General features: G+C 42.4%; 1 protein-coding gene across 1 annotated transcript in view; it reads right to left on the bottom strand.

The window, feature by feature from the left end:
* LOC145403962 (uncharacterized) overlaps positions 1-6,654 on the bottom strand; it is a 138,901-nt gene extending 132,247 nt beyond the window's left edge. The window contains exon 1 of the mRNA XM_080275562.1: positions 5,787-6,654. Coding sequence (XP_080131688.1) covers positions 5,787-6,654 — 868 coding nt within the window. The remainder of the gene's footprint in view (positions 1-5,786) is intronic.
* Between the last annotated feature and the right edge of the window lie 8,183 nt (positions 6,655-14,837).

Here is a 14,837-nt window from a genome sequence, read left to right as displayed (position 1 = left end):
TCCTCCTTCCTTCTCGTCCTCGGTCTCCCTCACCTGCTTCCCCCACTAACCCAATAACGTGGCCAACATCAGGTCTCTCAGCGCCCCCATTAGCCCCTTCAGTACCATTATCTCTGCCATTATATTCTTGCTACTTTCAGACAGTATTACTTGGCGTCCATATCCTAGTGAAGGGGTTAATTCTCTCACATATTATTCTGCTTTATCCTTCCATCTCCTTTTTCCCTTCATATCCTCCACTTACTCCCCCTCCAGTTCTTCTTCTGCCTATTATTTACCTTCATCCTCTCTCTGTCTTCCTCCTTCTGCACTTTACCCTCCCAACTCGTTCTTGGTTTCCCTCTCCTTCTTCTCTCATTTCCTCCTCCTCGTCCTCTTGTTTCTTTTTCGTCCTCTTTGCTCTTCCTCCTCCTACTGCGTCATTCTTCCATCAAATTATCGGACTCCCTCTCCTGCTATCCCCATTTTCTCATCCACTTATCCTTCCATCTCTTTCTATGCAGACATGAATTTTACACATGTGCAGTTTTCCCTGACCACTATTTGTTTTTTACCAGCGAGACTTTTGTTCCAGTACTTGTGAATTTTACGTATATACAGTCTTCCAAAGATGCTTGATTTTTAACACACAGCACTAGACAGCACCATGGAGTACCACACCACACTACACAGCACCAAGCATCGCCACGCCATACCACACTACACAGCACCAAGCAGCACCATACCATACCACACAGCACCAACAAGTACCAGACCACATTACACAGCACCAAGCAGTACCAGACCACACTACACAGCACCAAACAGTACCACAGCACACTACACAGCACCAAACAGTACCAGACCACACTACACAGCACCAAACAGTACCACACCACACTACACAGCACCAAACAGTACCACACCACACTACACAGCACCAAACAGTACCACACCACATTACACAGCACCAAGCAGTACCACACCACACTACACAGCACCAAACAGTACCAGACCAAATACAGAAACCTTCACTCATTTCCCGCCAGTCCAAGCCACCTTTCATAATATTTACTCAAACACTTTCTCCTTTCACCTTCCTCTTGGCCTTCTCCTCCTTCACACTGTCTTCATTCATCACAGTAGTATGATGGTGCCTTTATTAAGAAGTGGGTTGGTGATGTATTTTGTGTGTGTGTTTGTGTGTGTGTGTGTGTGTGTGTGTGTGTGTGTGTGTGTGTGTGTGTGTGTGTGTGTGTGTGTGTGTGTGTGTGTGTGTGTTCGTCGACTCGGGTTCTAAATTTTGAAAGCAGTGACCTAGAAACCACATCTTTTGTAGGTTGGTAGGTCATAACTACAGTAAGTCAGGTTCGAATACGCGGATCAAGGGTCAAAGGTCAAAGTCAGTATACCCGTAGTGAAAAGAAATCTGACCCAAATTGGATGATGCCTCAACTTATTATTATTATTTTTTTTTTTTTTGCGCCATCGTGTAGGCTACTCTTCCACTTTATATATCAGTGTCGTTGTTGGCCTCCGTCATTCATTCCTTTCATATATTCTTCATTTTCGGTCTCCGTTTATGCATTCCCTTCCTGTATTCATTTATCTCGTTACCAGTCTCCTTCTCCTCCTTTCATATAGACTTATTTACTATCGTCCTTTCACCTCGGTCCTCACTCCATCCCGCAGATCCAAGTCTTTCTCCATCATATTTTCCTTTTATTTTATCCTTCCCCCTCCTTCTCCCTCCCCTCCTACCCTCGTGTACGCATCTACCTTTATCTTTCCACCTCTTTCTGTCTTTACTTCCTTCAGCCACCTCAAGCCACCCTCCCTCATAGACTTTTCTACTTTATCTTTCCACTGTTTTTGGCCTTCCTCTCCCCATTCCCTCATATATTGCCATACGTTATCCTTAATTCATATCTTCGCGCACTCTCTTCCCCTATCCTTCCGTCTCTTTTTCGGTCTTCCTCTCTTTTGTTTGGTCTCTGTACTTGCTTAGTTTCTTCCTTCGTCTCTCATCCAAACACTTTAATTGTGTACCATTTCTTCATCTTCACGATTTCGCTTTAGACTTGGTACAATAATTCTTTAGGTAAATACCCCTGACTTATTCTGGTATTTTATTTATTTATATTTATTGGCATTAAGGTGAAGCTGTTCAGACACAAATATTGATGTTCTGTGTTCTTGTACGTTCATTACCTTTTATGATAATTCCTCCTTATACTCTCCTACTGTACCCTTCCATCTCTCTCTCTCTCTCTCTCTCTCTCTCTCTCTCTCTCTCTCTCTCTCTCTCTCTCTCTCTCTCACTAACCCAATAACAGGCACAGCATCACGTCTCAGAGCTCCTCCCCAGATAGCCCCATTAGCCCCTTTAGTACCTTGAATACTTAATCACTTTATTCTTGTTATCGTCAGGCGAGTATATGCAGTTTCCTCCCCTCTTCATTTCCTCCTCCAATGCATCCCTCCATCTCCTCCTCGGTCTCCCTCTCCCCCTTCCCGTAAGTGTTCTTCCATTTCTGTTCTTTGCCCTCGCCTCTTAACCCCTTAATTGCAGTGATAATGGTTTTGTAATTGAGTCTCACTGTTCTACTTGGCATTTTACTCTGCTAAGGGGTGGCTTGTAGTAATTAAAGCTGGAATTCTTTCACGTACACTCCAACTTTGTTCTTCATCTCGTCCTCGGTCTCCCCCTCCTTATGTCCTTATATATTCCCCCTTGTTATCCTTCCATTTCCTTCCTGGTCTTCCTCTCCTTAGTTCCTCTTATATCCCTCATCTTTTATCTTTCCATATTTCCATCTCCCTGTCATTACTCCCTCGCACACCTCCCTTATCCTTCCATCTCGTCGCCTGTCTGGTCTTATTCTCTCATGCACTTCCCCTCTTTATCCACCTCGTCCTCGGTCTCCCTTTCCTGCTTCCGCCACTAACCCAATAAGAGGGGCATCACCGGGTCTGTAAGCTCCTCCCCAGACACTGCCATTAAGGGATTGGACTTGGGCTCTCTATAAGTCTGTCTCTTCTCCTTGCAAGACGCGTATGTGTTGTGGGTTTAGGTGGATCACTCATATTTCTTGCTTACTGGTATCTCTTGCTTACTGACATCTCTTGCTTACTGACATCTCTTGCTTACTGACATCTCTTGCTTACTGGTATCTCTTGCTTACTGACATCTCTTGCTTACTGATATCTCTTGCATACTGATATTTTGTTTGCCATACTCGAGTCACCATGTCCCAATAACTCCAAATAACGTCCCCCTTAGTTCTTTCTTGCTGGTGTCTGACGATTTTATTAAGGTCTGGAAAGGCTTCTTGTATTTAGAGGATAAACTTAGGCTGTATTGAACCCTTCCAGTTCGAGAAGTCTATCCCGGGCTGAATAAAATCGTCCGGAGATGGCAAAAATAAAATGATGAAAGACACCCCCTGGGCCCAGTGGCTTAACTACAGTCCTTTTACTTTAGCCTGGCCTAAATTTTCGTCCTTTTGCAGCTTATTTCCCGTACTCCAGTAACAGATGAATACAGTGCTATGACCTTACATCCTTTCCATTGCACTTCTTCGTGACTAGCATCATACTCCAGCAGTAGTAGTTTATTGTAGCTCAGTCTTGAAGATGGAGAGGTGGGAGTTTTTAATCCTAGGTAAAATGGACAGAGTAAATGTGTACAATTGCCATCCCTGTATCCTAAATGCTGATCTGTAGCAAAGGGTTTACGCTAGAATATGATGCAAGTCACAAAGATGTGCTATGAAGATGATGTAGAGCCTTAGTATTGTCTTAGTGTACCAGTGAACTACCTGAAATAGGGGGAAAAAGGACGAAAATCTTCGCCAAGTTAAAGTGAATGAGCTATATTTCTTTCTGCCTAGGACTTGTTAATAGTCTCTCGTCTTCCCTCAACATTTCTTACCCGCGAATTGGTTTTTATGTGAGACTTCTTCATGTCCTGTGTTCTCGTTGGCTTAGTGTTCTCTTGCTTCCCCTTGACAGTCTTCCTTGCAAATCCATTTCTGTGTGTGGTTTGTTGATGTTCTCTTGTGCTTTCGTGTGCTTGGGCTGCTTTCTGATTATCTCTTGCTTGCCACTTTATTCTGCGTGTTTCTTTGGGCATTGGAGACTCACAGACACATTTTCCGTACCAGTTTATTATACTTTTTTCTGTGGGCGTTGAAGGCTCCCTAACACCTCTTGCTTATCAGTTTATTCTTTGTAAACCTGTGGGCTTTGGAGGCTTCCTGACACCTCTTGCCTACCAGGTCATTCATTGTATTTTGTGTATTTCTGTAGGTTTTGGAGGCTCCCTGACACCTCTTGCGTACCAGTTTATTCTGTGTAATTCTGTGAGCGTTGGAGGCACCCTGACACCTTCTCCTTACATATTTCTGCTTGTGGCTGAAAAGGTATGACAAGTGTAATGTCAGGTGTGGACGACGGTACAAATGGGAGGTGATGAGAAAGACAGTTGATGAATGATGGAAGACGAACCAAAGCCGGTAATGGACGGCAAAGCACTAAGTATGTCAAATCTGATGTATGCAAATGATGCTGCTGTGCTGCTTGCTGAAAAAGACCTGCAACTTTGTCAGGTTGTCCAGAGTTTTGTGAATGATTGTGAGTTCCGATACCTGAATGGCATTGTACATGACCGGTAGTTGTTAGAAACAAGGGTTGTGGTGGTGGTGGTGGTAGTAGTAGTAGTAGTAGTAAGTAGTAGTAGTAGTAGTAGCAGCAGTGGTAGTAGTAGTACCCACAGCCTCAAGGCTCATCTTAACGTGAACCCAGTGGATTGTAGGCTGAAGTTGCCCTCTTCCCATAGATCACCATCCTCCTTTCGGATGATAGAGAAGGAGTTGAGGGATGATTGTAGAGCCAGGCATCAGAGCAGCTCGGTTATACTGATGCCACCTCTCGAAGACATCCGCCTTCAGCACCAGGGGAGATGGCAACTCATTACCTAATGCGTTTTGATCTTTTCAGGAGTGGAAAAGTTCAACAACTTTGTTCAGCTTAACATCAGGCGATTTTAAGAAAAGAATAGTTTATTGTCCTTGATTGAGTGATGGAAAAGCATTAGACCCTTCAGTCCATTTTTTTATTCTTTCTCCATGCGGTTTTATTCAGCTTTGAAGAGACGTTTTGAAGTGGAGAGGTTAGATGCAGCCTCCGTGTCCCCCTACATTGCTGGAAGCTTGTACTAAGTTAAATAAAATCGTCTGGTAGTACCAAAGTAAAAAATACGTCATCCGTTTGAAGGGGTTAACTTGAAAGACTTTAAGCTCGTTTGTGGCTTGATAAAAATGAGGGAAGAGTGAAGAGGCAGGTGCAGTTAGTGTGCCCAAAAAAGTAAAGATGGTCGTGCCGTGAATACTTTGATGCCAACACAATACTAAGACGGATCGACCTGCCGGTACTTCAATATGTGTGTGTGTGTGTGTGTGTGTGTGTGTGTGTGTGTTTTCCAGAATATTGGAATGGAGTTATTTACTTCGTGCTTTGATATATTTATGAGAAACAGAGCACTGTGGTAGACTGATCTGCATCGTACTGTGAAAGTCCATGCGTGACTGAATAGTTAGCCGAATTAATTTTATTTTGTGCTGGAAAAGATTTTATAGCAGACAGTATTATAATGGATTGATTTATATCGTTCTGTTAAAGTCTTTATTTGAAACAGGGAAAGAGACCGGAAATATGCTATCCATAGCTGTCCTTAAAAAAATTACAGTTAGGAAAACCGAAAATAGCAGTGCAGGAAGAGAGAAGAGAATGCATTATGAACTTACCACTGGCCGGGGAGGCAAGGAGTAAAAGCAGCATCAAGACTCCTGCCGCTCTCACCCTCCCCACGGCTGCCCTCCTCTCTACTGACGAAGGCGAGGTCTCTTCCCTTGATGTCCCTGAGGGCTCCTGCAAGATCCCCTTAGTCTGGGAGGCAGGGGGGCGGGGAAAGAGAACCTTGCTTTTCTCTGCTGACGAGGGTGATGTCTCTTCCCTTGACGTCCCTGTGGCATCCTGTAGGACCATCCTAGAGTAGGAGGTAGGGCAGGGGAAAGAGACCTTGCTTCTCTCTACTGACCAAGGTGAGACCGCTTCCTTTGACATCCCTGTGGCATCCTGTAGGGCCGCCCTTGAATGGGAGCCAAGGTGGGGAGAAGAGGCCTTGTTTCTTTCTGCTGACGAAAGGGAGACCACTTTTCTTGACGCTCCTGGGGCCTCTTGTAAGATCGCCATGAAATGAGAGGTAGAAGGGGGGCGGGGAGAGAGTACCTGGCACCCCCCGCCTGCATCTAAGTTGTGGTGGCTGTGAGGACTGCGAGAGAGTCCCATCTTTTTGTGGCCCGAGGAGACACTTTCATCTTCACTCGCGGCTGGGCTTGAAGATTCCCAGGCTGGCTTCTCTTTGGGTGAGGGGCTTGTGAAGTGCCGACGTTTGCCCGTGCAGTGCGTCACCAAGCAGGAGTCGCTGAAGTCTTGGCTGTGACTCTCACCACTAACATTTTCCCGTGTGCAAGAAATTGGAGCGTATGTGCTTGAATTTGATGAGTACATGTGGAGGGAAGACATCGGTGGTTCGCTTGTGTAGTTCTTGCTCACATTGTTCCACCTTCCCCGGCACTCCCCTCCAGCTACACGCATCCCACTGCCACCCATATTAAGCCTCATTTTCTCCTTTGATTGTCGTCTCTCTCTCTCTCTCCACTCACTCCCTTACTTTCACAAAAACGCTGACACTCTCACTCGATACAAAGTCTAAAGCTCTGCTATTTTGATTCTGACTCATTCGGGCACTTTCGGCTCTTTCAGGATTAGCATACAGAGAGCTCGAAGTGTGAATTGCTAGAGAGGAACTCAGTCAGTTTAACAATGCCAGTCTGATACATTTTAACGTCAAACTTCTGTCCCATATTGTCCTGTTCCACTTCCTTTATACATGTTCCCCTGAAGATCGTATTTTGTATACCTGTTTAGTTGACTTCTGTGTGATCCAAGTTTATTTTTTATCAGTCATGTATTTCCATTTTGCATCAAAGAAAATCAGTGCCGCTTCGAATTTATCACTGCTTGTCTGCTAGTCCTGTATTTTCAAGTTTTCTGTGTATTTTTGTCTGTTCCACGGGCAACTTTAGTCACTTTAACCATCCCACTCGACATTAAAACAGAAAAGAATCAAGTTTAAGTCTTTGTCCAATGATCTGTTTTTTTTTTTTTTTTTAGTTGAGTTTTATTTGGTCATACACTCCCACTGTGCAGTTTAAGGAAACAAATCACACATGCCCTGAATTTCTTACTCCTTGACCTTTTTTTTCAAGTTTCCAGTTTTCCTCTGTCTGTTCCAAGGATAACTCTAGTCAGTTTGCGTATCTAGCCCATTTTGCACATAAGCGAAATATCACACATGCCTCGAATCTCTTACTCCTCCTGCGATTGTCCTGTATTTTCAACTTTTTCTAATTTATCTTCGTCTGATCCAAGAACTTAAGTCATACAGTTTTATTCTTCATTACCAGTATTTACTGATGCCATAACTTTCTTATTCACCGATATTAGAGCACTTAGCAGAATTTTAAAAAGTGTTAATAGAAGTGCGGTAATTGGGATGTGGTGATGTGTGTGTTGCGTCCGTCAAGAAGTACACATGAACACACACGCACACAAACACATATACGCTGGGAACTCCACGCTGTAGCCAAGACCTGAAGTGGTGCTGCGAGTCGAGGCCTGAAAGGAAAGAATATTATTTTTATTATCGTAAATTAGAATTATGGGCACAAGTAGATCATCACCATCACCATCATCATCATCATCATCATATCCGACACCAACATCATCATCATCATCATCATATCCGACACCAACATCATCATCATCATCATATCCGACACCAACATCATCATATCCGACACCAACATCATCATCATCATCATATCCGACACCAACATCATCATATCCGACACCAACATCATCATCATCATCATCATCATACCACGACTATCATCACTATCACCATCAGTCTTGTGGACTAGACCATATACAGCCCCATTAAATACATCCCCATTAGCGACCCATTTACTTCCCTAGAGAGCCGGAAGAAACATCCTAAACCCATTTTCTGACCCGGTCCCCATTACATTCATCCCCAGTTTATATATCCCAGTAGATACCTTCCCATTAGACACGTCCCCATTAGGTACATAATCTTAAAAAATAACATCCCCATACACACATCACCATTGAAAACATCCCCATTAAATACCCATTAGTTACATCCCCATTAGATATATCCCTATTATAGATCTTGTTAAATTCATCCTCATTTGACACACCCCATTAGATACATACCCATTTGACATCCCCTCTAGATACACTCACCAGATACTTCCCCATTAGATTAATAGCCATTAGTCGCGTTCGCATTAGAGACACTCCCATTAGCGGCCCATTAGTTCCCGGGAGACAGCCAAAAGAGGCATCCTGAACCATTCTCTCACCCACTCTTCATTAACTCCTTGAGGCAGAGGATGCATGTTTCATTACCCCTGCAAGTGAAGGTGAACGGAGGTTGTGTATTCACCTGTGACTGTTGGTGTACAAGATGTCACTAAAATTTGTTACCAGATATTAAAGAGGAATTGTTTAGATTATGAGGTGGATTCGGATCGGGATTCAGGAGTAAAAAAAGGAATAATGGCTTTGGTGGAGGTATGCACTCTCATTGTTCAACAGGGCTTCCTAAGATCGTAGAATTATATAACTATAATAAAACCTTTCAGTACGAGATGTCTTTCCTAAATAAAACAAAACAAAATTAATAAATGACAGCTCTGGGAGTCTGTCTCTCTGTCTATTGCCAGATGCCTTAGTCCGGCATGGAGTGGCCACAAACAAATCACCTCCATGTCGCCTTCTCCTCTGCCATATGTCTACCCTCCCTTCAACTCACACCCCGTCCCTGATATATCTCTTCACTCCATCCTTCCATCTCATCCCTGGTCTCCCTCTCCCTTCTGTCATCGGGAGTAAAGGGGCAAGTTCCTAGAGCCAAACGATGTATTTTCTAGTGTGCTTATTTCTCCTTTATTCCGATAACTTTATTCTTCTTAGGGGAAATTTGTCGAGATTGAGGGGTTATATATACCCTTACTTAACCCGATTATTTCCAGGACGTCTCCCCTAAGCTAAATAAAATCGCCAGGCAGCAGCAGCAAAAACAGATAAATAAATAAATAAAAATAAAAATAAAAATGTCCTTGGGGTGAAGGAGATAATAAGGGCTATATCTCCCTCCCCCCCTACTAATTCAGGTGATTTCTCGTAAGCTGGATAAAGACGCTTGAAGGTGGCAAAGGGAGAGTAAGTAAGATGTCGTAGTGAAGGGGTTAATTTTTAGGGAGCAGAACATTTCCTCTTTGTCTTGTCTCCCTTACTCAGCGACCTTGATGATGAGATGATGATGATGATGATGATGATGATGATAATGAGAAGGAGGAGGAGGAGGAAGATCATCATCATCATCATCATCATCATCATCATCATCATCATCATCATCATCATCATCATCATCATTATTTCCGAACAGGGTAATGACCTAAACATATTCATTTTTTGATAGATAAATAGATAGATAGTACCGTATAGCTTTCAGACCTGCTGCGTCAGAGTTGTGAGAGAGAGAGAGAGAGAGAGAGGTTAAATTAAAAGGGGAAACGAAGTGACCGAAAAGGAAAGGGAAAGGAAGATAAGACGCAAAATAGCAGTGGAGAAGGGGAAGGGGAGAAAGAGAGAAGGAAAGAAAGAAAGTGAGAAAGTGTGGGAAAGAATGCGTGGAATCCGTCATCAGTGCATCTCTCTCTCTCTCTCTCTCTCTCTCTCTCTCTCTCTCTCTCTCTCTCTCTCTCTCTCTCTCTCTCTCTCTCTCTCTCTCCTGGCAGTTTATCTATCTCTTTGTCTATAGCTAATTAGTAATGTATGTAGTAATTATCGGTATTCCTTTTTATTTATCTACTTGTATCTATCGATCTATCTATTTTAGCGTACTTATCTATCTATAAATCCATCAGTCTATTTATCTGTATTAGGTAGGCCGATCTATCATTTATCTATCTGTCTATCCAATAGTATGTATCTACTTCTGTCCATCACTTGAACTATCGATATCTTTCTGTCTTTCTATCTATCCGTCTGTCTCTGTGTCTATTTGTCTGTCTGTATCTATCCATCTGTATATCTATCCATCCGTCTGTCTGCATTTTCGTCTTTGTTCTTCTATATCTGTCCATCTGTCTATCCTTATCTCTATACCTCCATCTATCCGTCTATCCATCCATCTCAGTCTATCTACCTATCTATCAGTCCATCTATCTATCAACCAACCCATATCCCAGCAGTCATTTCTCTCATTAATATTCTGAATGATGAGTGAATGTGTGTTTGGCCCATTTCACTGGTTCATTTCTCTGCCTCATTTCACTGGCTCATTTCTCTGCCTCATTTCACTGGCTCATTTCTCTGCCTCATTTCACTGGCTCATTTCTCTGGCGTTTTTCTCTGGCTTATTTCACTGGCTCGTTTCACTGGCTCATTTCTCTGGCTTTTTTCTCTGGCTTATTTCGCTGGCTCGTTTCTCTGGCTCATTTCATTGGCTCGTTTCTCTGGCTCATTTCCGTAGCCACTCTGATGGTAGTTCTCATACTTTTGTCATTTCCTTTTCCTGTTTCTGGATCCTTCCCCTTCCGTTTATAGTTGTGGGAGGGGGGGGGGTTAGGAGGAGGAGGATAGTGGCAATGGTGGTGATGGTTGTGGTGGTGGTGGTGGTGATGGTGATTATGGTGGGGGTTTCTCCAGTCTGATCTTATTTCGTCTCTGCCACTCCAGTTTCTCTCTCTCTCTCTCTCTCTCTCTCTCTCTCTCTCTCTCTCTCTCTCTCTCTCTCTCTCTCTCTCTCTCTCTCTCTCTCTCTCTCTCTCTCTCTCTCTCTCTCTCTCTCTCTCTAATTATCCATTGTCCCATTCTTTCCACTTTCTCTCATTCTCTCCTATTGTCTTCTTTCTCGCTCTCACTCATTTATTTCTTTTCATGTACCATTCTCGTCTCATTTTTTCCACGATTTTCTGTCCTTTTCCTCCTCTTACTCGTTTTTCATTATCCTTATTTCTTTATCTCACTTCTTCCTTTCGCTGTCTAATTTATCTGTATCTGTCTACCTATATATCTGTCTGTCTGTCTTGAGTATATTTATGCATTTAGTTATCTGTCTATCCACCCATCCATCTGTCCGTGTAGTTGTGTAAGTAGTTGTGCATGTATTTATCTATCACTACCATCTCTGTGTCTATCTGTCCATTTATCCATCAGTATCTGTTTATTTGCCTGTCTGTCTGCTACCTGTCTATCTATCTGTCAGTCGATTAAGCTTATTCTGTCGGATTGAGAAATTGCTTCCGTGCTCTGAATAAAATCGTTTGGAGTTAGATTACTGATGATGAACTGGAGTGACCGAGTAGCAGCCTGGAGATGGAGTGAGAGGAAGAGGCAGGCTTAAAGAAGAAGGGAAAGATGTCTGCAAAAAGAGAGAGAGAGAGAGAAGCAATTGGGACTGGCCATTCAGTCATTTTCGTGATTTAATTAATATTTGCTGTAGTCTTTTTTTTTTTTAACTCTAATTTGTCCTAAAATTGCCAAAAATCCGTCTTGAATGCTGATTTGCAACAACAGATCATCTATAATAAGGTGCTAGTCACGAAGAGGTGCTATGGAAGTGATGTGGAGCCGTAGCATTTCTTTCCTCTTTGTTTGTGTGTGGGGGGGGGGGGGGGACGTGCACTGAGCCATGTAAAATAAGCTTCAGAAGGACGAAAATCTGGGCCAAGTTATTATGAAAGAACTATAATCATTATCATCATTATAGCGGATCATTATTATGCTAACTCCTAGAACTGTAAATTCCACTACTATTACGAGATCCAAATAATAGACATGGGAAGACACAAAAGCAGGAACGCTTCATCATCATCATCATCATCATCATCATCATCATCATCATCATCATCCCTAATTTCCCAATAATATTATTCGAATAGATAGGAATAAGAAAAAATTGAAACCATTTAGGAAAACTGTCATCATCATCATCATCATCATCATCATCATCGGCTTCATCATCATCATCATCATCAACTAAACCTTTCATTCCCCCTTTTATAAATAGTAAAGATACGAGCCAGAAAAAGGAAAATTAAAAACGCAGGCAGCAGAACTATCATTAGCGTGTCTGGCTAAAATTGACTCCATTGCACCTTATCAACGGGAAAAAAACACCCCATTTATTATTTCCCTTGCTGTTTTTCCCCCTTTATATTTTTTTCATAGTTCCTCCTCGCATGCTCTTCGCTCCCCTCCTCCTTCCATTTTCATCTGTTTCGTTTTTTATGTTTCTCTCTCTCTCTCTCTCTCTCTCTCTCTCTCTCTCTCTCTCTCTCTCTCTCTCTCTCTCTCTCTCTCTCTCTCTCTCTCTCTCTCCTCACGTTTCAATTTTCCATCCCGTCCTTCCCTCCTTCCTTGTCCCTTTTATCACCTCTTTCCTCCTCCTCTTCACAGTCACCGTTTTAAACCTTCCTCTCTCTCTCTCTCTCTCTCTCTCTCTCTCTCTCTCTCTCTCTCTCTCTCTCTCTCTCTCTCTCTCTCTCTCTCTCTCTCTCTCCATTTAATTATTCCTTTCTTCCCCCTTCCATTTTTCTTTATCTTTCCCTCTTTCCCTCTCTTCCTGTCCTCTCCCTCTCTTCCTCCCCTCTCTCTTCATTCAGGCTTTCATATTGTTGGGAGTTTTATATTTTTCATTCCTCTCTCTCACTATTGTTAGTGTGCTCTCTCTCTCTCTCTCTCTCTCTCTCTCTCTCTCTCTCTCTCTCTCTCTCTCTCTCTCTCTCTCTCACAATATTGTTCTGTTCGTATTTTTCTAACTCTCTTCTGCTCCTACTCTGATATTTCTTCTTCAGCATTTATTCGGTGTCCCAATCTTTACTTTTCCACATTTCTTTCATGCTCTAATTATCTATCAGTTCATTTGTTGATTCTTATTCTTATGGGTTTATATGGTTGTTTCTGGTAACAGGTAGTTGCTGTCACCATCCACTCATTCAGTGTAGTGCTGCCTTCAGGGGACTCAGCATTTAAGCTATATGACAGGCCTACAAATAGACATCTGGTGGTCTAGTGGATTAAGTCGCTTCAACCGGATGTGTCACTTGTAGGTTTTTGCGGGTGGTTAATTGCTATTTTAATGCCGCTCAGGGATTAAAGACTGGTCACCTTTACCTTAAGTTGTTGGCGCTTGGGGCCTAGCATCGGGTCCTGATGCTTCTCATAAAAAAGGGGGTTACAAAATATCGAGTACTGGCTGGATGTGTTAATAACTGATTTTTTATATTTTTTATATTTATTATTTTCGCTTTATTCTCATTCATTCATCAAGAAACGTAGGGGCCCAGAGTAATGAAGGCGAGGGTGACCAGCTCACTCATCCCTGAGTAGTTTTATGTCAGTATAAAACCTTCACCTGCCCTCGGTTGTAAATCCTTACAGGCACAACCGGCTGGAGCTCTTTACACCATCAAATCACCAGGCGTCGTTTGTTGTACCCAGCGTTGTAAGTGCTGCCCTGGGTCAGAGGAAACTGTGTGGCTTGTCACTCAGTGTCGCGTCACTTAAAGGCAGCATGACATGAAGTGAGTGAATGGTTGGCGTCCCACATACCATATATATATATATATATATATATATATATATATATATATATATATATATATATATATATATATGTATGTATGTATGTATTAAATAATAATAATTTGGTTTTACGCTAGGTATCCCCGAAGGGCCAAGGCGTTGCCCCTGGGTAGAGGACTTTTGGACTGGAGCATGTAGCATGTTATGACCGGATGCCCTTCCTGATTCGATCCTCCGACCCTTCGGTCAGAGTGGAGCGCTCTAACCCACTGAGCCACGGTTGCCATATATATATATATATATATATATATATATATATATATATATATATATATATATATATATATATATATATATATATATATATATATATATATACTTTTATTTTATTACTATTGTACTTTCATGCCTCCCTTTAATTTCTCACTCACCTGCTCACTCAGTTCGGTTTCATAGTTTTCCATTCTCATATTTTCGTTCATTCTCTTATTCATCCTTGTAGGGTTCTCGTATAATATATTTTACGTTCTCTCTCTCTCTCTCTCTCTCTCTCTCTCTCTCTCTCTCTCTCTCTCTCTCTCTCTCTCTCTCTCTCTCTCTCTCTCTCTCTCTCTCTCTCAGCCTTTTATTAATTCCATCCCCTCTTCCGTCTTGCCTCACAACACTCCAGTTATTTTTCACAATAAAATCTCTCCTCTGTTCAATCTCCTGCCCCTCCTCCTCTTCTCTTCTTGTTTCCCTGTTTTCTTCCTTCTCTTCCTCCTCTTAAACTTCTCTTCTCTTCCTCCTCCTCTGCCTCCCTGTGTTCATTTTCCTCTTCTTCATATGTCTTTTCTCTATTATCCGTCCTCGCCCCGGAGGGTCTCAGGAACGGGTATTGTTTTCACTCTCTGTCTGTCTGTCTGTGTTAACAACTTTACTCGAAAACTACTGGTGCGATTTTGACCAAAATTACAGGGATGATGGGCTATGACCCTCTGCTCACGTGATTAAGTTTTAGGCCAGACTAGGCCACGGCCCAGGCTGTATGCCATAATAAGGTAAAAAAAATAAATAAAAATAGTTTTTTCGACATAACTGCATTCAAATTCGTCATAGCGACATGAAACCAA

The sequence above is a fragment of the Coenobita brevimanus genome, chromosome 62, assembly GCF_032717465.1.
Source record: "Coenobita brevimanus isolate Jiangsu-jjx chromosome 62, ASM3271746v2, whole genome shotgun sequence".
NCBI classification, from domain to species: Eukaryota; Metazoa; Arthropoda; class Malacostraca; order Decapoda; family Coenobitidae; genus Coenobita; species Coenobita brevimanus.
This window is presented reverse-complemented; position numbering and strand designations above follow the sequence as displayed.